The sequence below is a fragment of the Pteropus alecto genome, unplaced genomic scaffold (assembly GCF_000325575.1).
Source record: "Pteropus alecto unplaced genomic scaffold, ASM32557v1 scaffold40, whole genome shotgun sequence".
NCBI classification, from domain to species: Eukaryota; Metazoa; Chordata; class Mammalia; order Chiroptera; family Pteropodidae; genus Pteropus; species Pteropus alecto.
In genome coordinates, this window is record NW_006431919.1 from 10,076,238 (window position 1) to 10,090,744 (window position 14,507).

Here is a 14,507-nt window from a genome sequence, read left to right on the forward strand (position 1 = left end):
AATTATCGTTCAAAGTCACATAGGAAACCAAGGTTAGAATCTAGGATTCCCAACTAAAATTTGTACTGCATCTTCTCTAAAGCATTTGTAGAAAATATTTAATAACAATCTTTAAATTACAATTAAATGGCAATATTTAAAAAGTTGTCTCTTCTTCATTTAGACAGCAAAGATACACAAATAAGCAGGTTAAGAATTTAGAATTTTATTTTAAAACTGAACAGTAGCATGGGTTTAGAGTTCAGTTTTTGAAATACTTTACGTAGTAATTGCATGGATATGGTCTGTTTTGAGGCTGTCTCAGAGGTTTAAGGAGAACTGCTTTGTCAAAGACATGACTCGAATATATGTCAAAGGTCTTACCAGGTGTTCTTTCTTATCAATTGCAAACATTCATTCTAGGACATGCTATATAATTTCCTTGTTTTATATTCCACTTAGTTTTCCTTTACTACGTTCTCAGAAAAAGTCTTAAGATATAAAATGTACTGGTCACAAAAGGGAGTGCATAATTGTGTATGTGATGTATTAATATAATTCCTGTGTGTATCCAACCTTTTGAATTGGCTTCAGGAAGATTGCTCTTAATTCATAAAATGTGAAATAAAGTAGAAAGACTGCATGTAGGGGAAGAACACATAAAAAGAAGAAACAGTAAGGATAGAGATACAACTTGCAAAAAGCAAGACTTTCTAAAATACTAATGGCATGCATCTGATATCTTTACTTATTCTCCATCCTCTTCTGTGATATCAATCCTTACAAAATCAGCAGAATTTTATAACACTTCCAGAAAACCTTTTCTTTATTCTAGTTTAAGAAATCTTAATACTTTAACATGTGAATATGAGTATCCTTTGTAAGCTCTGTGCATAGTTTTCAGTTAAAGAATTGTACACACACACACACACACACACACACACCCTTTAATGATCAGCGGTATGGCTGTATCATTCTTCGGAGTACAAGTATGAAGACCATGACTGCTCACTTAACATATAATTATATATAATAACACTATAAAATATGTATATCATCAACTATAGTGTAAGCAGAAAGCATTTTACCTACTCATATACATATCTATGTCTTGGAGAGCCACAGAACTTGAGGATGTATAATGTAGACTAAGAATGGGTTGAAAAGCTGATTTTCAAGACTTGAGATAATGGTAGATTTATTAACAAAAACAACTATATTAATTCATAATGTAACATTACTATTTCGGTAGAATTTACTATTATCTATTTAAACCCCCAAAATAACTAAAATAGACATATATTTAAAGAACAGAAATAATAGTTGGCTAAATACAGTCGAGGTATATTTTTTAACTGAAATGGATAAAACATGCGGTAGAAAGAGCACATTCAAGGACTCGAGAAAATTGAAAAGAATGCATGTGCTTTAATCTTTCTAAAGATTATTTTTTTCGATGTTCATAATTCCTGGACACAGTGATTTTGAGGATATGATATTAAAACAAATTAAAAAGTAGCTCAAATATTTTAGTCTATTTCTATTTTATATATCATCCTGTAATATACAGAAATTGAATCTGATAGATACGAGTTAGTCACAGAAATGCTTCAATACTAATTTAATTTCTGTTATTTTTTTGGAGTGCATATTTTAGCTTTAAGAAATATGGGATATAATGTTATGTGTTATGTGTTTATTACGTGTATTTCCAGAGTCATTAACATTTTACATACATTTTAAGAGAGACATTTGAGAATATCTGTCTTTTAAAAACTACACCTTAAAATATTATAGTTTTTAGTTTTTTAAAAATTTTTTAGGCAAGGCAATCCTTGGCTGACCTCACAGATTGCAAGGACCTTCTCAGTTTACAGTCCCTTATTTTTTAATTTTTTAATGCCTACAGCACCTGGTCTTCCTAAGTGGTCGCCCATCCAAGTACTAACCAGGCTCAACCTTGCTTAGCTTCTGAGATCAGACAGGACTGGGTTTATTCAGGGTAGCATGGCCATAGACAGTTTTTAGATTTCTTTTAAAAACATAATCAGCTACAGAATCAGAGAAAAATGTTAACACCATTATTTCTGGGTGCTATATATTGAAATGATCTAACACATATTTCTCTGTAGAATTATTTAATTTCATTTCTTTACCATAGATTTGTGATAAGTTAAGTATGACATACACGTCATTAGATCTTCATTGAAAAAAGGTACTTTTTTTTTTTTTTTAACATGATCCACTTACTTGCAAATGAAAATACTATGTGAAGGAAATACTTGAAAGATTATCATTAGCTTATAAGGGGCTAAAAGTTTCCTCTTAGTAGGTTCATGATCAAAGTTGGGATAATCTACACTTGTAGGGGAAAGGGTCCCACTCTCTTCTTTATTATAACAAAAGTCTGGTTTTATAAAAATAACAACATTGTACAGAAGGCAGAGATTTTATTCTAGATGGCCTCAGAAAATATAAAAACATGATAAGCTGATATTTGAGACTAATATAAGAAACTCTCTTATGTGCAAATTCATTGTGACCTGTTTTTTTCAGAAACATAAACTGCATCAGGAGGTTTGGCATTATACTTTGGAGATATAACTCCCAGATCCAATAACTAAGAAACAAAATATATAACTCGGTTCATCTAGATGATAAGAAATCAGTTTGCAGATATTATAACACTATTTAAAAGGCTACCTTTTCAGGGTCAAGAGCAATTCCGAGAAAATGAAAATAAAAGGATAGCATAATAAAAGATATCCTATAAGGAACTTTTGTTTTTTGAGATAGAAAAGATAAAAAGGAATAAAATGTGTTGAATTCTAAGTTAATGTACTCTAGTCAGGAACACAGAGAGAAAAATATGTTGGCCATGTTCTAATTTTATGTACAAAGTTTATGAAAAAAACATTTAAATAGACTTGAATTGAAATTATCAGTAGCCAGAAATACAAATCAAAGTTGTTGGTAATTATGGAATTCATTCTCATTTAAAATCTCTTTCTTTGAGGGCAAGGTGTGGAGGTCTTTTTTCCAATTAGGGGCTGGGAAATAGTTTTGAAATTCTCTTGCCTAAAGCATGGTCAGTATAGAATAATAAAATGGTTGGAGAAAGGGAGAAGAAAAAGCCAGCAAGAATGGCAAGAAAGAAAATGTTAGAGAAGAAAGGAGAGCAAAACAGGGTATAGAGAATAGAGAGAACAGAGAGGAATGGAGAAGGCGAAGGAAAGCAACAAAGAGAAAACAGGAAAGGAGCTGGATCTGTGTTATGAGGATGGGTAGGCTCACATGCTCCTTGATGAATATTCCTCCTTTCACTTTAAATCAGGACCAAAGCAAAAACTTTTTGAGAAAATACATTTTCCCAAGCTTTCTCCTCACTATGATTATAATAAACTAAAGAAACCTGAATTTCTCCAGCTTCCTAAAACATGAAATGATGCACCCCTGGATCTGCACTATCTGGCTGCAGTTCGGCCGCCATCACAGTGGCTCCCCCTGCACTCTGGGACAAACAACTCATAAACAAACACGGATCCAGTTCTGAAAGAAAGTTTCAGTTTTTTAATGACAAGTAATACCCTTTCAGTGACATCTTTCCCTTTCCTTTTACTCCACCATATATACAGGCTACACTTTATTGACGAAATTCTGCCTTAAATTTAATCTCAATAAATAATGTAGAGGATGATGGTTACCTCTCAAAGATCTCATCATCAAACCATGTAAACAAAGAAGGCAAAGGAAAAAGAGATGAATGTGTACTCATTAGATGACAAACCCAGATGGGTGGGAGAAGTAGATAAGTAAACAGGTAGACGAATGGACTTTATTTGCCCCTACTCTACCCTTAACAGATATTTAGTTAATATTTTATTCTTTTTCATATGAGTGTTACAGATTTTAGGGTTTTTTGTTTGTTTGTTTTGGTTTGTTTTGTTATAGATTTTACTTAATTGACAGAATCAGAAAGGTAAGTATTTGTAAAAAGAGTATAACTGGAGTTTCTCTCGAGGTATTTAACAATCTATGCCACAAAGCAGACTTTCTCTTTATTTTCATCAATTTCTAAATTTTGGATTTTTTTTATGTCTGTATAAGACATTTTAGACTTTCTTTAGCTCAATTACTGCAAAAGATCTCAGCTTTAAGATATAAACATCTCCAACCAAGTAAGGTGACTTACTAACACGCGTGCAGCTGGCAAGGTAGTACTAGCTCCCTGGGGAATTAGCTTAGGTTCTTGGGTTATGTTTGTCAGAGTAAGTGAAGGTGGAAATCTAAGTGCTCTGGGAAAAGAAAGTGAATTAACTCTTATGAAATTTTGTGCAACTCTGTAAAGTTTAGGTGACTAGGGGAGAGGGAAAGCAGTATAGTTTAATATTTTTTATAATTCAGCTTTGTTCTATCTCAAGATTATAAGAGATCTGGTATACATGTAACCTTATTTTTTTTTTTTGAATCCTGTGTGACACTGAGATTAGAAGCGACCATTTTATTCATGTTCAACTACATATTTTATATTTATATTAAAAAGGTAGAATCTCAAAAATGTGGAAGACAAGCTATTTCTGTCACAATGCAGTGGCTTTCAATAAAATAAGATTCTAAATAACTGACAATATACAAAAAATTAAAAAGTTATATTTATTTATCCAATATTTGATGTTGTTATTATATTTCCTTTCCCAGATAATGGCATTTATTGTTACCTTTCAAAATTCTATTCTGCAACTCTTCTTTTTGAATTTGCTGTAGTTTTTATCTGGTGCTTTTAATGCAAAATGTGTATAGCAGATGCTCAGACTTTGGCATAATGAAATCCATTTCCACAAAAAACTATATCTAGACATTCTATAATTCAGTTGAATTTCAGTGAAAAAGCAGTAAGCAAAAACCCAAGAGGAACTGTTAAAATGAACAGAGAGCACCTTTTAACCTTTACTGGCTGAGATCACCAGTCAGCTCAAGAAGCCAGTTCATATAATGAATCCAACCAAATACCCAAAGGAATGTTCTAGCATGTTTAGACACTTTCTACTCTATCTCTTCCTCGTGTATATAAATTATCTACCTGTTCATTGCCAAAGATTTCCTAAGATAAAAAGTAGCCACTGAGATTATGCTCACATTACAAAGGCCAAATGATTAGTGAACGGCTGCAGATGATTTCCAGGTACTGTTACTTCCGACTTTTCACATAGTTTCCATTTCCCATCTTGATTCTAGAACCAATGCCGAATATATTTTTTTAAATGTTTTCTAAATATGACTCTTTTTTTCAGGTAAAATCTGAATTCTTTGTTTGAAATAAATGTTAAAGTGCTTTTGAGATGAGAATATCATTGTTATAGTCATGGACTCTTCTCTTTTGGAAAACTTAGGAAACAAAATCCTAAGTGGATGCCATATTCCTCCAAGATTGTCATATTATTACTGTCATATAACTAAAAGCTATCTGGAAGTATTTTAGAAGTATCTTACCTCAAAGCTACTGCAGGTTATAGGATTTTGATCCAGACTTACACAGACCAAAAGAAACTCATTCCTCCAACACAGCAATCATACTCTTTTCTAAAGTTAAGCCCTTTCTCAATGGAAACTGCCCATAATGTGAGGAAAATTCTCAGTGAAAATGAGATAAATGTCTGCACAATAAAATTTACCTTTTTTTCCTGGGACATGCTTGCTTATATCACGAGTCTTGGAATCCAAAACAACAAAGGATCAAGGATTACTTAGGCACCTTGAAATGTGGGTCTCTACCCTCTATCCACCTTTAGTTGCTGAGCACAGACAAAATTAAGTAGCTCTATATATCAACAAGGGAAAGTTGCCAATTATTCTAAAGAATTTAGGAACGGAAATAAAGAATAGAGCACAAATAATGTTCCAGGCAGACAGGGAGGGAGTGGAAACAATGTCCAATCCAGGAGTATATTGATATTGATGTTGATATCGATATTGATATTGATGTAGGTAGTCCAAGATATTTTCAATTTCCAAACAGAATCGTTTCAAAGTAAAATTTAAAGAAACACTTTATTATGATGACTAATATTACTCCATTTAGTCTCCTTATAGTGATCACCTCTGTGAATTAACAGACACAAAGTAGCTTCAAGTAGGGAGTAAGTAAGTAACCACCTTCATAAGTTACAAGTCCATGGAACTGGGCACAGTGAATATTACCAAGTTCCTCAGTATATAGCATTTCCTGTGAAAATACAGCGAATGCCATATTAAATAAATTGTTGTAAGACATTTATAATAAAACACTGCTTATAGTTCTTCACTGTTCATTCCCTCTTCGCTTTTTTACTGTTACAATCCATTATCCACACATCATCAACTATCTTAAACTGCAAGTGACATAATTTCACTTCATTACCCAAAGGATTCTTTTTGCATTAGAATAAAGGTCAACTGCTTAAGTGAAATGCACAAAGCTCTTTACGTGTAGCCCAAACTTGCCTCTAGAGTGTCATCTTGTACCATGATCATCGGTAACACCAAGCTTCAGACATATTATAATTTTGTTTCTCAAACATAACACATTTACCTTGGATCTTGTTCTTTCCTCTCCTTGAAATATTTTTCCTTGGATTTCCTCATCCTTGAAGTTTTCTCATCTTCCAGGTCTCAATTCAAAGTCATCTCTTCAAAAGATATTCTTTCAGAGCATTCATAATGATCTGAATTCATTAGTATAATTTGAATGTTTGTACATAACTATATATCCAATTCCTCTCTCACTCCCTCCCCCCATCTATGTAATCTATGTTTCTAATCTATCTAAAATTTATTTTCCTGAAGACTATGATATGCTGCAGAAGAGGAACATTTGCACTTCTGTTCATCAATGTATCACTACCTAGAACAGTGCCTGTCTGGCACTTAGAAAATGCTCAATAAACATTTGTTGACTAAATTAATGTATCCAACAAATACATCTCAAAGTGTTTTTGACATCACGATCTTATTTAACCCTCACTCCAATGCAATGTAGTCAACTGTACAGGTATTATTTCTTTATTAAAAAGGTGAGAAAACACTCAGAGACAAAAGGATAGTACCTAAAATCACACAGTCTCCAAGAAAATCACAGTCAAAATATGAGTGTTTTGACCCTCAATCCAGTGTGCTTACTACTTACTATCATACACTGCTTTTCTCGTTTCTACTTCAAGCACTAATCTTTTTGAATTATCACTTCAAAGTATCTGTTATTTTAATACTTAGCAAGTTATCAACATTGTAAGAAATCCCTAGTAAGAACAGAGCTACAGCTGTCTAGCAGTTCTAGAATATATAATATAGTGTGTATATATGCATATACATATAGGTGCATTTGTGGGTATATATGTTTATATATATTAAACATATCTTTGAAGGGTATGCTTGCTTAAAACCTAATTTTAATTGATTTATTTATCAAACATTTTATTTACATCGATGTACTATTTTAAGATATTCTCCAATCACTGTAATAAGAACAATCTTCATCATCATAATCCTATTTTATTTTTTTAAATTAAGTTTATTGGGGTAACATTGGTTAGTACAATTATATAATTTCAGGTATACGTTATCATTTGACATATATATTCTATTGTGTTTACCACCCAAAGTCCAGTTTCCTTCAGCTAACATATATTTGATCCCCTTTACCCACTTCACCCTCCCCCTAAACCCGATATTTGACACCCTTTACCCCGTCTACCTCTCCCCTCCTCCCCCGCCCTACTAGCAACCACTATATAACTAATTTTAAACAATCTGTTGATTTTTTTTTTTACATTGGATAGGGAAGTATTATTATAAATAAAATATTTGATTGAAAAAAAATTGCTGATTAATCTGTTCTTAACATTTCTCCCATCAAGTTATTTTAAGTGATTTTCATTTTCAGACAATTTGCTACTTATATAAGGGGTTCACTCATGTTTAACTTTGGCTAGGTGTATAATCATTCTAGCTAAACTTCATTAAAAGTTCCTGACTCATCCTGTATGTTCTTAAATAGAATATTTTGAAGCATAAAAATATCCTGACTTTTCCTCATGTGATCCATAGAAAGGCAATGAGTACTTTCTAGGTATTCCTAGTAATACTTTAGAGTCTAGTGCTAGGTCAGTAAAGTCTGGTGTTAGAGCCCATAATTTAGTTTCTAATGTTCCAGTATTCCTTAAATAATACATAATTTACATATATATATTCCCTCCTCCCACCTCATGGGGATTTCAAGTCGAAGGGGAGAGGTAAGACATGACTAAATTTTCTTCGAATTGGGGAAAAGAATGTTCTTCAATAGTCTCCTAGATCTCAGCCAAAAAACGTGTGTGTGAGCACATGTTTCACTTAAGCCTGAAGAGGTCTTGATTTCAAAGTACCATTTCTTTGCCAAAAAGCAAGTTAACCACTATTTACAATTTGGTTGAAGCTTATTCACAACAGTTCTCTGACTATTTTGAACCTTTGAACTCCAAATTATAAACCTCTGTCTTAAAGAATAATAACTTTGTGAGCCGCTCAGGCAATTCCTGGTGAGCTGTAGTGAAAGACATATTTTTGGTCATAGGGCTCAATTCCTTGTCACTGACATTGTACTTTACTGAGAAAGTGGTTTCAGGATAATCATTACGTATATATTTGAATAGAAGGAATATATAAGGGAATGTATCAAGATATTAACAGTGGATTTATGTGGCTGGTGATATTCATGGAATGTTTAATTTTTTTCATATTTTGTGAAATTTCCAAATTTATACTACAATGATACATTTTATTTTTTTTATTTTTTAACAACATAATGTATTATACTGGCCTCATCCTTACCCTAAAGTTTTTGCAATTTTTTACAATAGCATTATCAAATAAGTTATGCTGAGGTAAAGAAGGTTGACCACATTTATTCAAGACATGATTTCTTAGAGACATCTGCACGTTAATGTTCATGAGGAATCTTCCAGAAGCATACATAATAAGCAGAGTTTTTCAGCAGTGGAAACCTTTTGTTCTACCGGACACTCACTAATAGCTGATAACAAATCAAAGAAAACTGGGTATGTGGCAAGGGACCAGATTAGAAAGAAAAGTATAGAAAGTAGTTGTTATCTTCTTCAATTGTCACACCCCTAGTTCTAGGTGGCATCCCAGATTTCACTGCCCTGTGCTTCTTCATCTTCTGATACCATACTTCACCTCCGCCACCTAGCAGTTGAGTGGTCATTAGAATTTTCTACAGGCAACCTTCAGTTTAGGAACTTGGGCATTTTGCTTCCTTAAGCTTAGGGTTTGTGAATATGTTTAGAGGAGAAAGACGATAAACAGAGAGCAAAGATTAGAATCTTTTAAAAAATATCTGTACGATTACAATGCAAGGTTAGAAAGTTATTTGAGATACTCATGAGGTAAGGGCTCTTGGTCAGGTGCATGCCTTGGAATATTACAATGGTGGGTTTTGAAAAATCTCAGAGGGAGGATGCTAGTAGAAAATAAGATGAAGCACTGGAAGCTGATGAACAGGTAATGCAAATACGCTTAGGGGCAAAGATAGATAAAAGGTTAAAGAAATAAATTTTTAAAATGTGATTATAACCTCAGGTAATTTTTCTGTTAAAAGACTCACTTAAGCATTTTGGAGCCAATGAAATTGTTTGCAAAAAACAAATATACAAATGAAAAGAAGCCAAAAAATAATAGATTGGACTATTTCCATCTCCAAATTATTTTATATTTTGAGGTACACATTATATGTACTGTATAATATGACCTCCTTTGGAGAAATTTGTTCTGAGAGTATTAATTGTTTACAAGTTAACTGCTGAGGAATAAAAATGATTTTCAAAAGAATCTGTTATTGCATATATTGGATCACCTTTTTAATGTCCTATGCCAGAGATTAAATGTCCCGATAAAGAAAATGAATCTTTTAATATACCGAACTGTTATTTCTCAGAGCTAAAGTTGAAAATTACATAGTTGTATATTTTCCATTCTCACATCTCAATGAATTGTTTCCTTTTATACAAGAAACAACTTTCTGTTTGTTTTCTTTTTTCTGAGTGAATGTATTTCCTTGAAAATGTCTGTGTTGTCAAACTACAATAAATATGTTTTATTGGTTGATATATATACCTCAGAGACCAATAAAATAAATCACATTGAAGTTGAAATGGAATCTATTAAATGAACTTTTCTGTGCCATAGTATGTTCTTCTTATCCTCAAAATTGAAGACACATATATGGGTTGTCAGATTTTTCCAGGGAGTAATTTGGATAATTCAGTTATGATTTAGTGCCAGAAAACAAGCATTAATAAGTATACTGTTGAGTCCTTAAAGAGTTAATAAAGCTTGCTATAGTATATTCTTCCCAAGAGTAGCCTAAATACCTGGAGGATTCTGGCGAGCTATGTGAGAATATTGAAGCTTAAACCATACCCACATGCTAACATATTTTTATAACAATGTGAAATGGCTTGGTATCATTTAGGAAAAGTATGTCCATTCTAGAAGAATCCACTAAGCAGTAGCTGATTTCTCCATAAAGTCTCTGCCTCCCAAAGTGGCATATTCAGGCTCCGTTCTCCATTGAAAAATATTAACTGTGAAATTTCATGTGTAAGCAGTAAATTATCAGGACTACACAGCGGACCAATTTTAGAAATAGCTAATCAAAGCCAATAAATTTCCCATTTGGGTGTAAGTATGTGGTGGTGAGATCTAATAAGGGCTGTTGATAGACATTCACTGTCCCAATTTCCTGCTTCATCAGAGCGTGTAACTGAAGTGAAGACTGACATCTTCGTCACCAGTTTCGGACCCGTTTCAGATCATGATATGGTAAGTGACACTGCATTTTTGGTTTTCTTGGGGTATATTCTAAATTTACTTTTGAAAGAAAAAATATATACTATTTAGGGAGCAATTTGAAATAGCTTGCCTATATCTTTGTGCCTCTCTGTGTGCATAAAATGTAATATATATTTACATGATATTTATGTAAAAAAAAAAATACCATTTACTTCCCATACCAAGCTTATTTATGGCCATTGACCACTGTAGTCTTCCTTTTTTTTCCATCCTTAAAATGACTGTCATGGTCATTTCAATGTATATTCTGTAAGCCAAACAGTGTGAGTTAGCTTTCATTTTAGTTAGGAGGATATGTTGACTCTAGAATGTGAGGTTTCTGGGTAGCCAGCCGTGTTACATATAGAAGAGCCATAAACATCATGATTCTAAATTGCTTTTGGCTAAAAAGGGAAAATGAGTATAAAATCTGAATGCTTGACCAGAATTACACAGAGAAATAGTTAAAATAAAATACACCAATGGGAAATGTTCAACTTTACTGCAAAAGGCATTCATCAAATTATTACCAAGAGTGCAAATAAAGAGAATACATACCTGTTCTTTCTTTTCCAAGCCCACATAAATTAACATGGATTTCTCTTCTATCTGATGGGAGCTGGTACATCAATAGGGCTCTGCAGATATTATGTAATATTTCCAAAGTCTTAACGGCCAAGCTCCTAGATAAGCAAAAAAACACAGAGGCCATGAAGACACATCATTATGCATATTTCAAAGATATATTAATTTAATATTATTTTTGAAATGCCATTTTGTTGACACCATCTTAACATAAAAGTCCTGATTTCATAGTAGTTCAGATGATTTGGAATAAAAGTTATGGAAAATATCAACTTAGATCAGCATTTCCCAAAGTGTGGAAATTCACAGCGCACCCACCTGGGCAGGGTAAATGCTCTGACCAGTCCTCAGGTAAAGAAACCTGTTTAACTACATCTAATTTACAGTTTTCCAGTCATATTTGTCTAAAACCATTTTTCATCATGCAATACCTGTTGACATGTATGACTAGTACTCTTTAAGTCAAACATTGGGAAATGCTGGCTTGGGATAGATGTTTTAGATCTTAAGACAGGTTATAAAATGTACCAACTATGTAAATTAGGATTAGCAAAGCATATGAGAGACAGCAGAGTGGTGGGTAACTACAGATTTTTGAACCAGGATGTCTGGGTTTATACTCCAGGCTCCTCCACTTATTAGGGTATATCCTTGGGGAATTTACTTAATATCTTTCTGCCTCAGTTTCTTCACATATAAGATGGACATAATAATAATATCTCATGAGGTTATCACAAGTATTAAGTGAAATAATACAAGAAAACCACTTAAAATACATAATAAGTACTCAACAAATGTCAGCCATTATTACTCTGAAAGAAATAGAAACATAAAAGTTAACTGTAATTGTGGATTTATTCCTCTAGCAACTCATTTTGCCACTGTGGTCAGTTTGTAGACTACTTCTGAAATCCTGTGTGATACAATATTTGCCGTTATACTGATCGGCTGGAACTCAGTCTTCCCACAACACTATTCTCTCATGCTACTTTTCTAATCAAGAACATTTCATAGATCCCAGCAGGTTTAAGTTCAAATTTGAACTCCTCTGCCTGTATTCCATACAATGCATAAATGATTTTACCACTCGTTCTCACATGTTTCCAACATTGACTCTTTAGTCATTTGTGTTAAGTACTAATTTCTGTGAAGCATTAGGATTCGGGCTGGCTAAATGCAAATCTTCCCATTACCAGCAGTATGACCTTGGGTAAATCACTTAAGTTTGTAATGAGTATATTATTGTAATTATAGGTGAATATGTAAATAAAGTGTCTATTGATAGTGCTCGATAAATAATATTATTTTGCCTCTGAATCCTTCATCATGCTATGTACTTTTCATGGAAATTTCATCTATTCTCTACCCATCTAAATCCTGTATTTACACAAAGGCCCAAATCAAGACCTAAAAGCTTGATGAAAACATTTTTAAAAAATTAATCCTATAACAAATTAACTTACCCTTTCAGCATTCTAATCATATTTATTGACTGTAAAATACAATTTAGCTTTTGGCCTCACATATAGCATGGCTTTGTAAAGTTACTTCTCTTATATAAATGTCTTATTTTCCTACAGTAATGCCAAAAAAATATTAAAGATACACTTGTTCCACATCCCTCATGGTATCAGTGCAGTGCTGGTTTATAGTAGGTGTTGAATTACTGCTTAATTGATAATAAGTTTAAAGCCTATATTATATTATCTTTAAAAATTAAGGTCTTATGGGACTCAGTAAATAACACCCCTTTTTCCTGAGTTCTGAACCTTTTGAGAAATAAGACAATAAAGAAAAATATGGAATATGACAATATCATCTTATTACTAATAATATGATGATATTGTAGGAGGTGGCTTATATCTGCAGACAGGTAGGTTTTCAGAGTGTAAACATCAAGATCAGCTCGATTAACCTGCCAAGTCAATGGACAGTGTTGGCCACCCTCTGCGAGGGTGCAGACTGTCCATGTAAAACTTATAGCATGGACAAACACGGTAAAATTTATGAGTCTTATGGACAATCAGCATCCAAAATGGAAAAGAGAAAAGAAACTTAGAGAAGACTGATTTTCCTCCCAAATTCAACCATCAAATTAGACTCTATCCTCCTCCCTTCCCAAAAAAGAAGAGCACAAGGAGATGAAGAACATTCGGAAGTTTTACACTGGTGAAGCTCTCTTCTAATCAATGGACACATAAAGAGAGGGGATGAAGCATTACACACATCACACACTGATAATTATGTTACTACTGCTACTACTACTACTACCAACAATAATAATACTAAATGGTTATTCTCTCTCTGTCTCTGGGACCTACCGTCTTTATAGCTCCTATTGAGCATCTACTCACAAAGAGTAGATGCTCAATAGGAGCTATAAAGGAATAATGCCCAAATGAAGCTATAGGCAAGCAAAAACTTCCTCTTGAAAAATATTTGGCATGCCTTTGAGTTACTGCTTCAGATTAATTGTGACTTATGGAACCAATGATGTCCTTTTTTGTCTTAAAGGTGCACACTAGGATTTTTGATATGCAATTAACCCTATGATTATCATCAATTACTTTTCACACATGGCCTTCAGTCAAATATCAGATAGGAAGAAGAGGCAGAGTACCTAATTGTCCCTATTGCCTAAAACTCCTGAACCAGACAATATCTGAATTGTTCTATCAAAAGATTAAATTAGCCAGAGGTCTACAAGTTATTTGCTAAGTAGCTAGTAGAAACTGCACCTAACTACTTTGAGAAGATTATTTAAATCACATTATGGTAGAATTATGCATAAGAAAGAGCAGTATGATTTAGAGGCTATCAAAATTAGAAGGCAGAATGACAAAGCTATTTTCAACACAGGAAAATCTTTGTAGTTTTTTAAAGTGAGAACTAATAAAATATCTAATTAATAATAATAACCATAACAATATTTGACATTATTGAATGCTTATAAAATGTTAGGTACTATACTAAGGGTTTTAAGTAGATCATATTTCATCTAATCCTCATGCCAAATATTTTAGCTAAATATTCTTATTACCCACATTTTTCAGAGGAGGAAAGTAACCCAGCTAGGTAGC

General features: G+C 33.1%; 1 protein-coding gene and 1 pseudogene across 3 annotated transcripts in view; one reads left to right on the forward strand and one right to left on the reverse strand.

The window, feature by feature from the left end:
- Positions 1–14,507, forward strand: part of GABRA1 (gamma-aminobutyric acid type A receptor alpha1 subunit) — a 53,157-nt gene that overhangs the window by 7,072 nt on the left and 31,578 nt on the right. For all 3 annotated transcript variants that reach the window (XM_006906487.1, XM_006906488.1, XM_006906486.1), the window contains one exon: positions 10,766–10,833. In XM_006906487.1, coding sequence (XP_006906549.1) covers positions 10,766–10,833 — 68 coding nt within the window. The remainder of the gene's footprint in view (positions 1–10,765; positions 10,834–14,507) is intronic.
- On the reverse strand, positions 1,880–1,998 carry LOC112475302 (annotated as a pseudogene).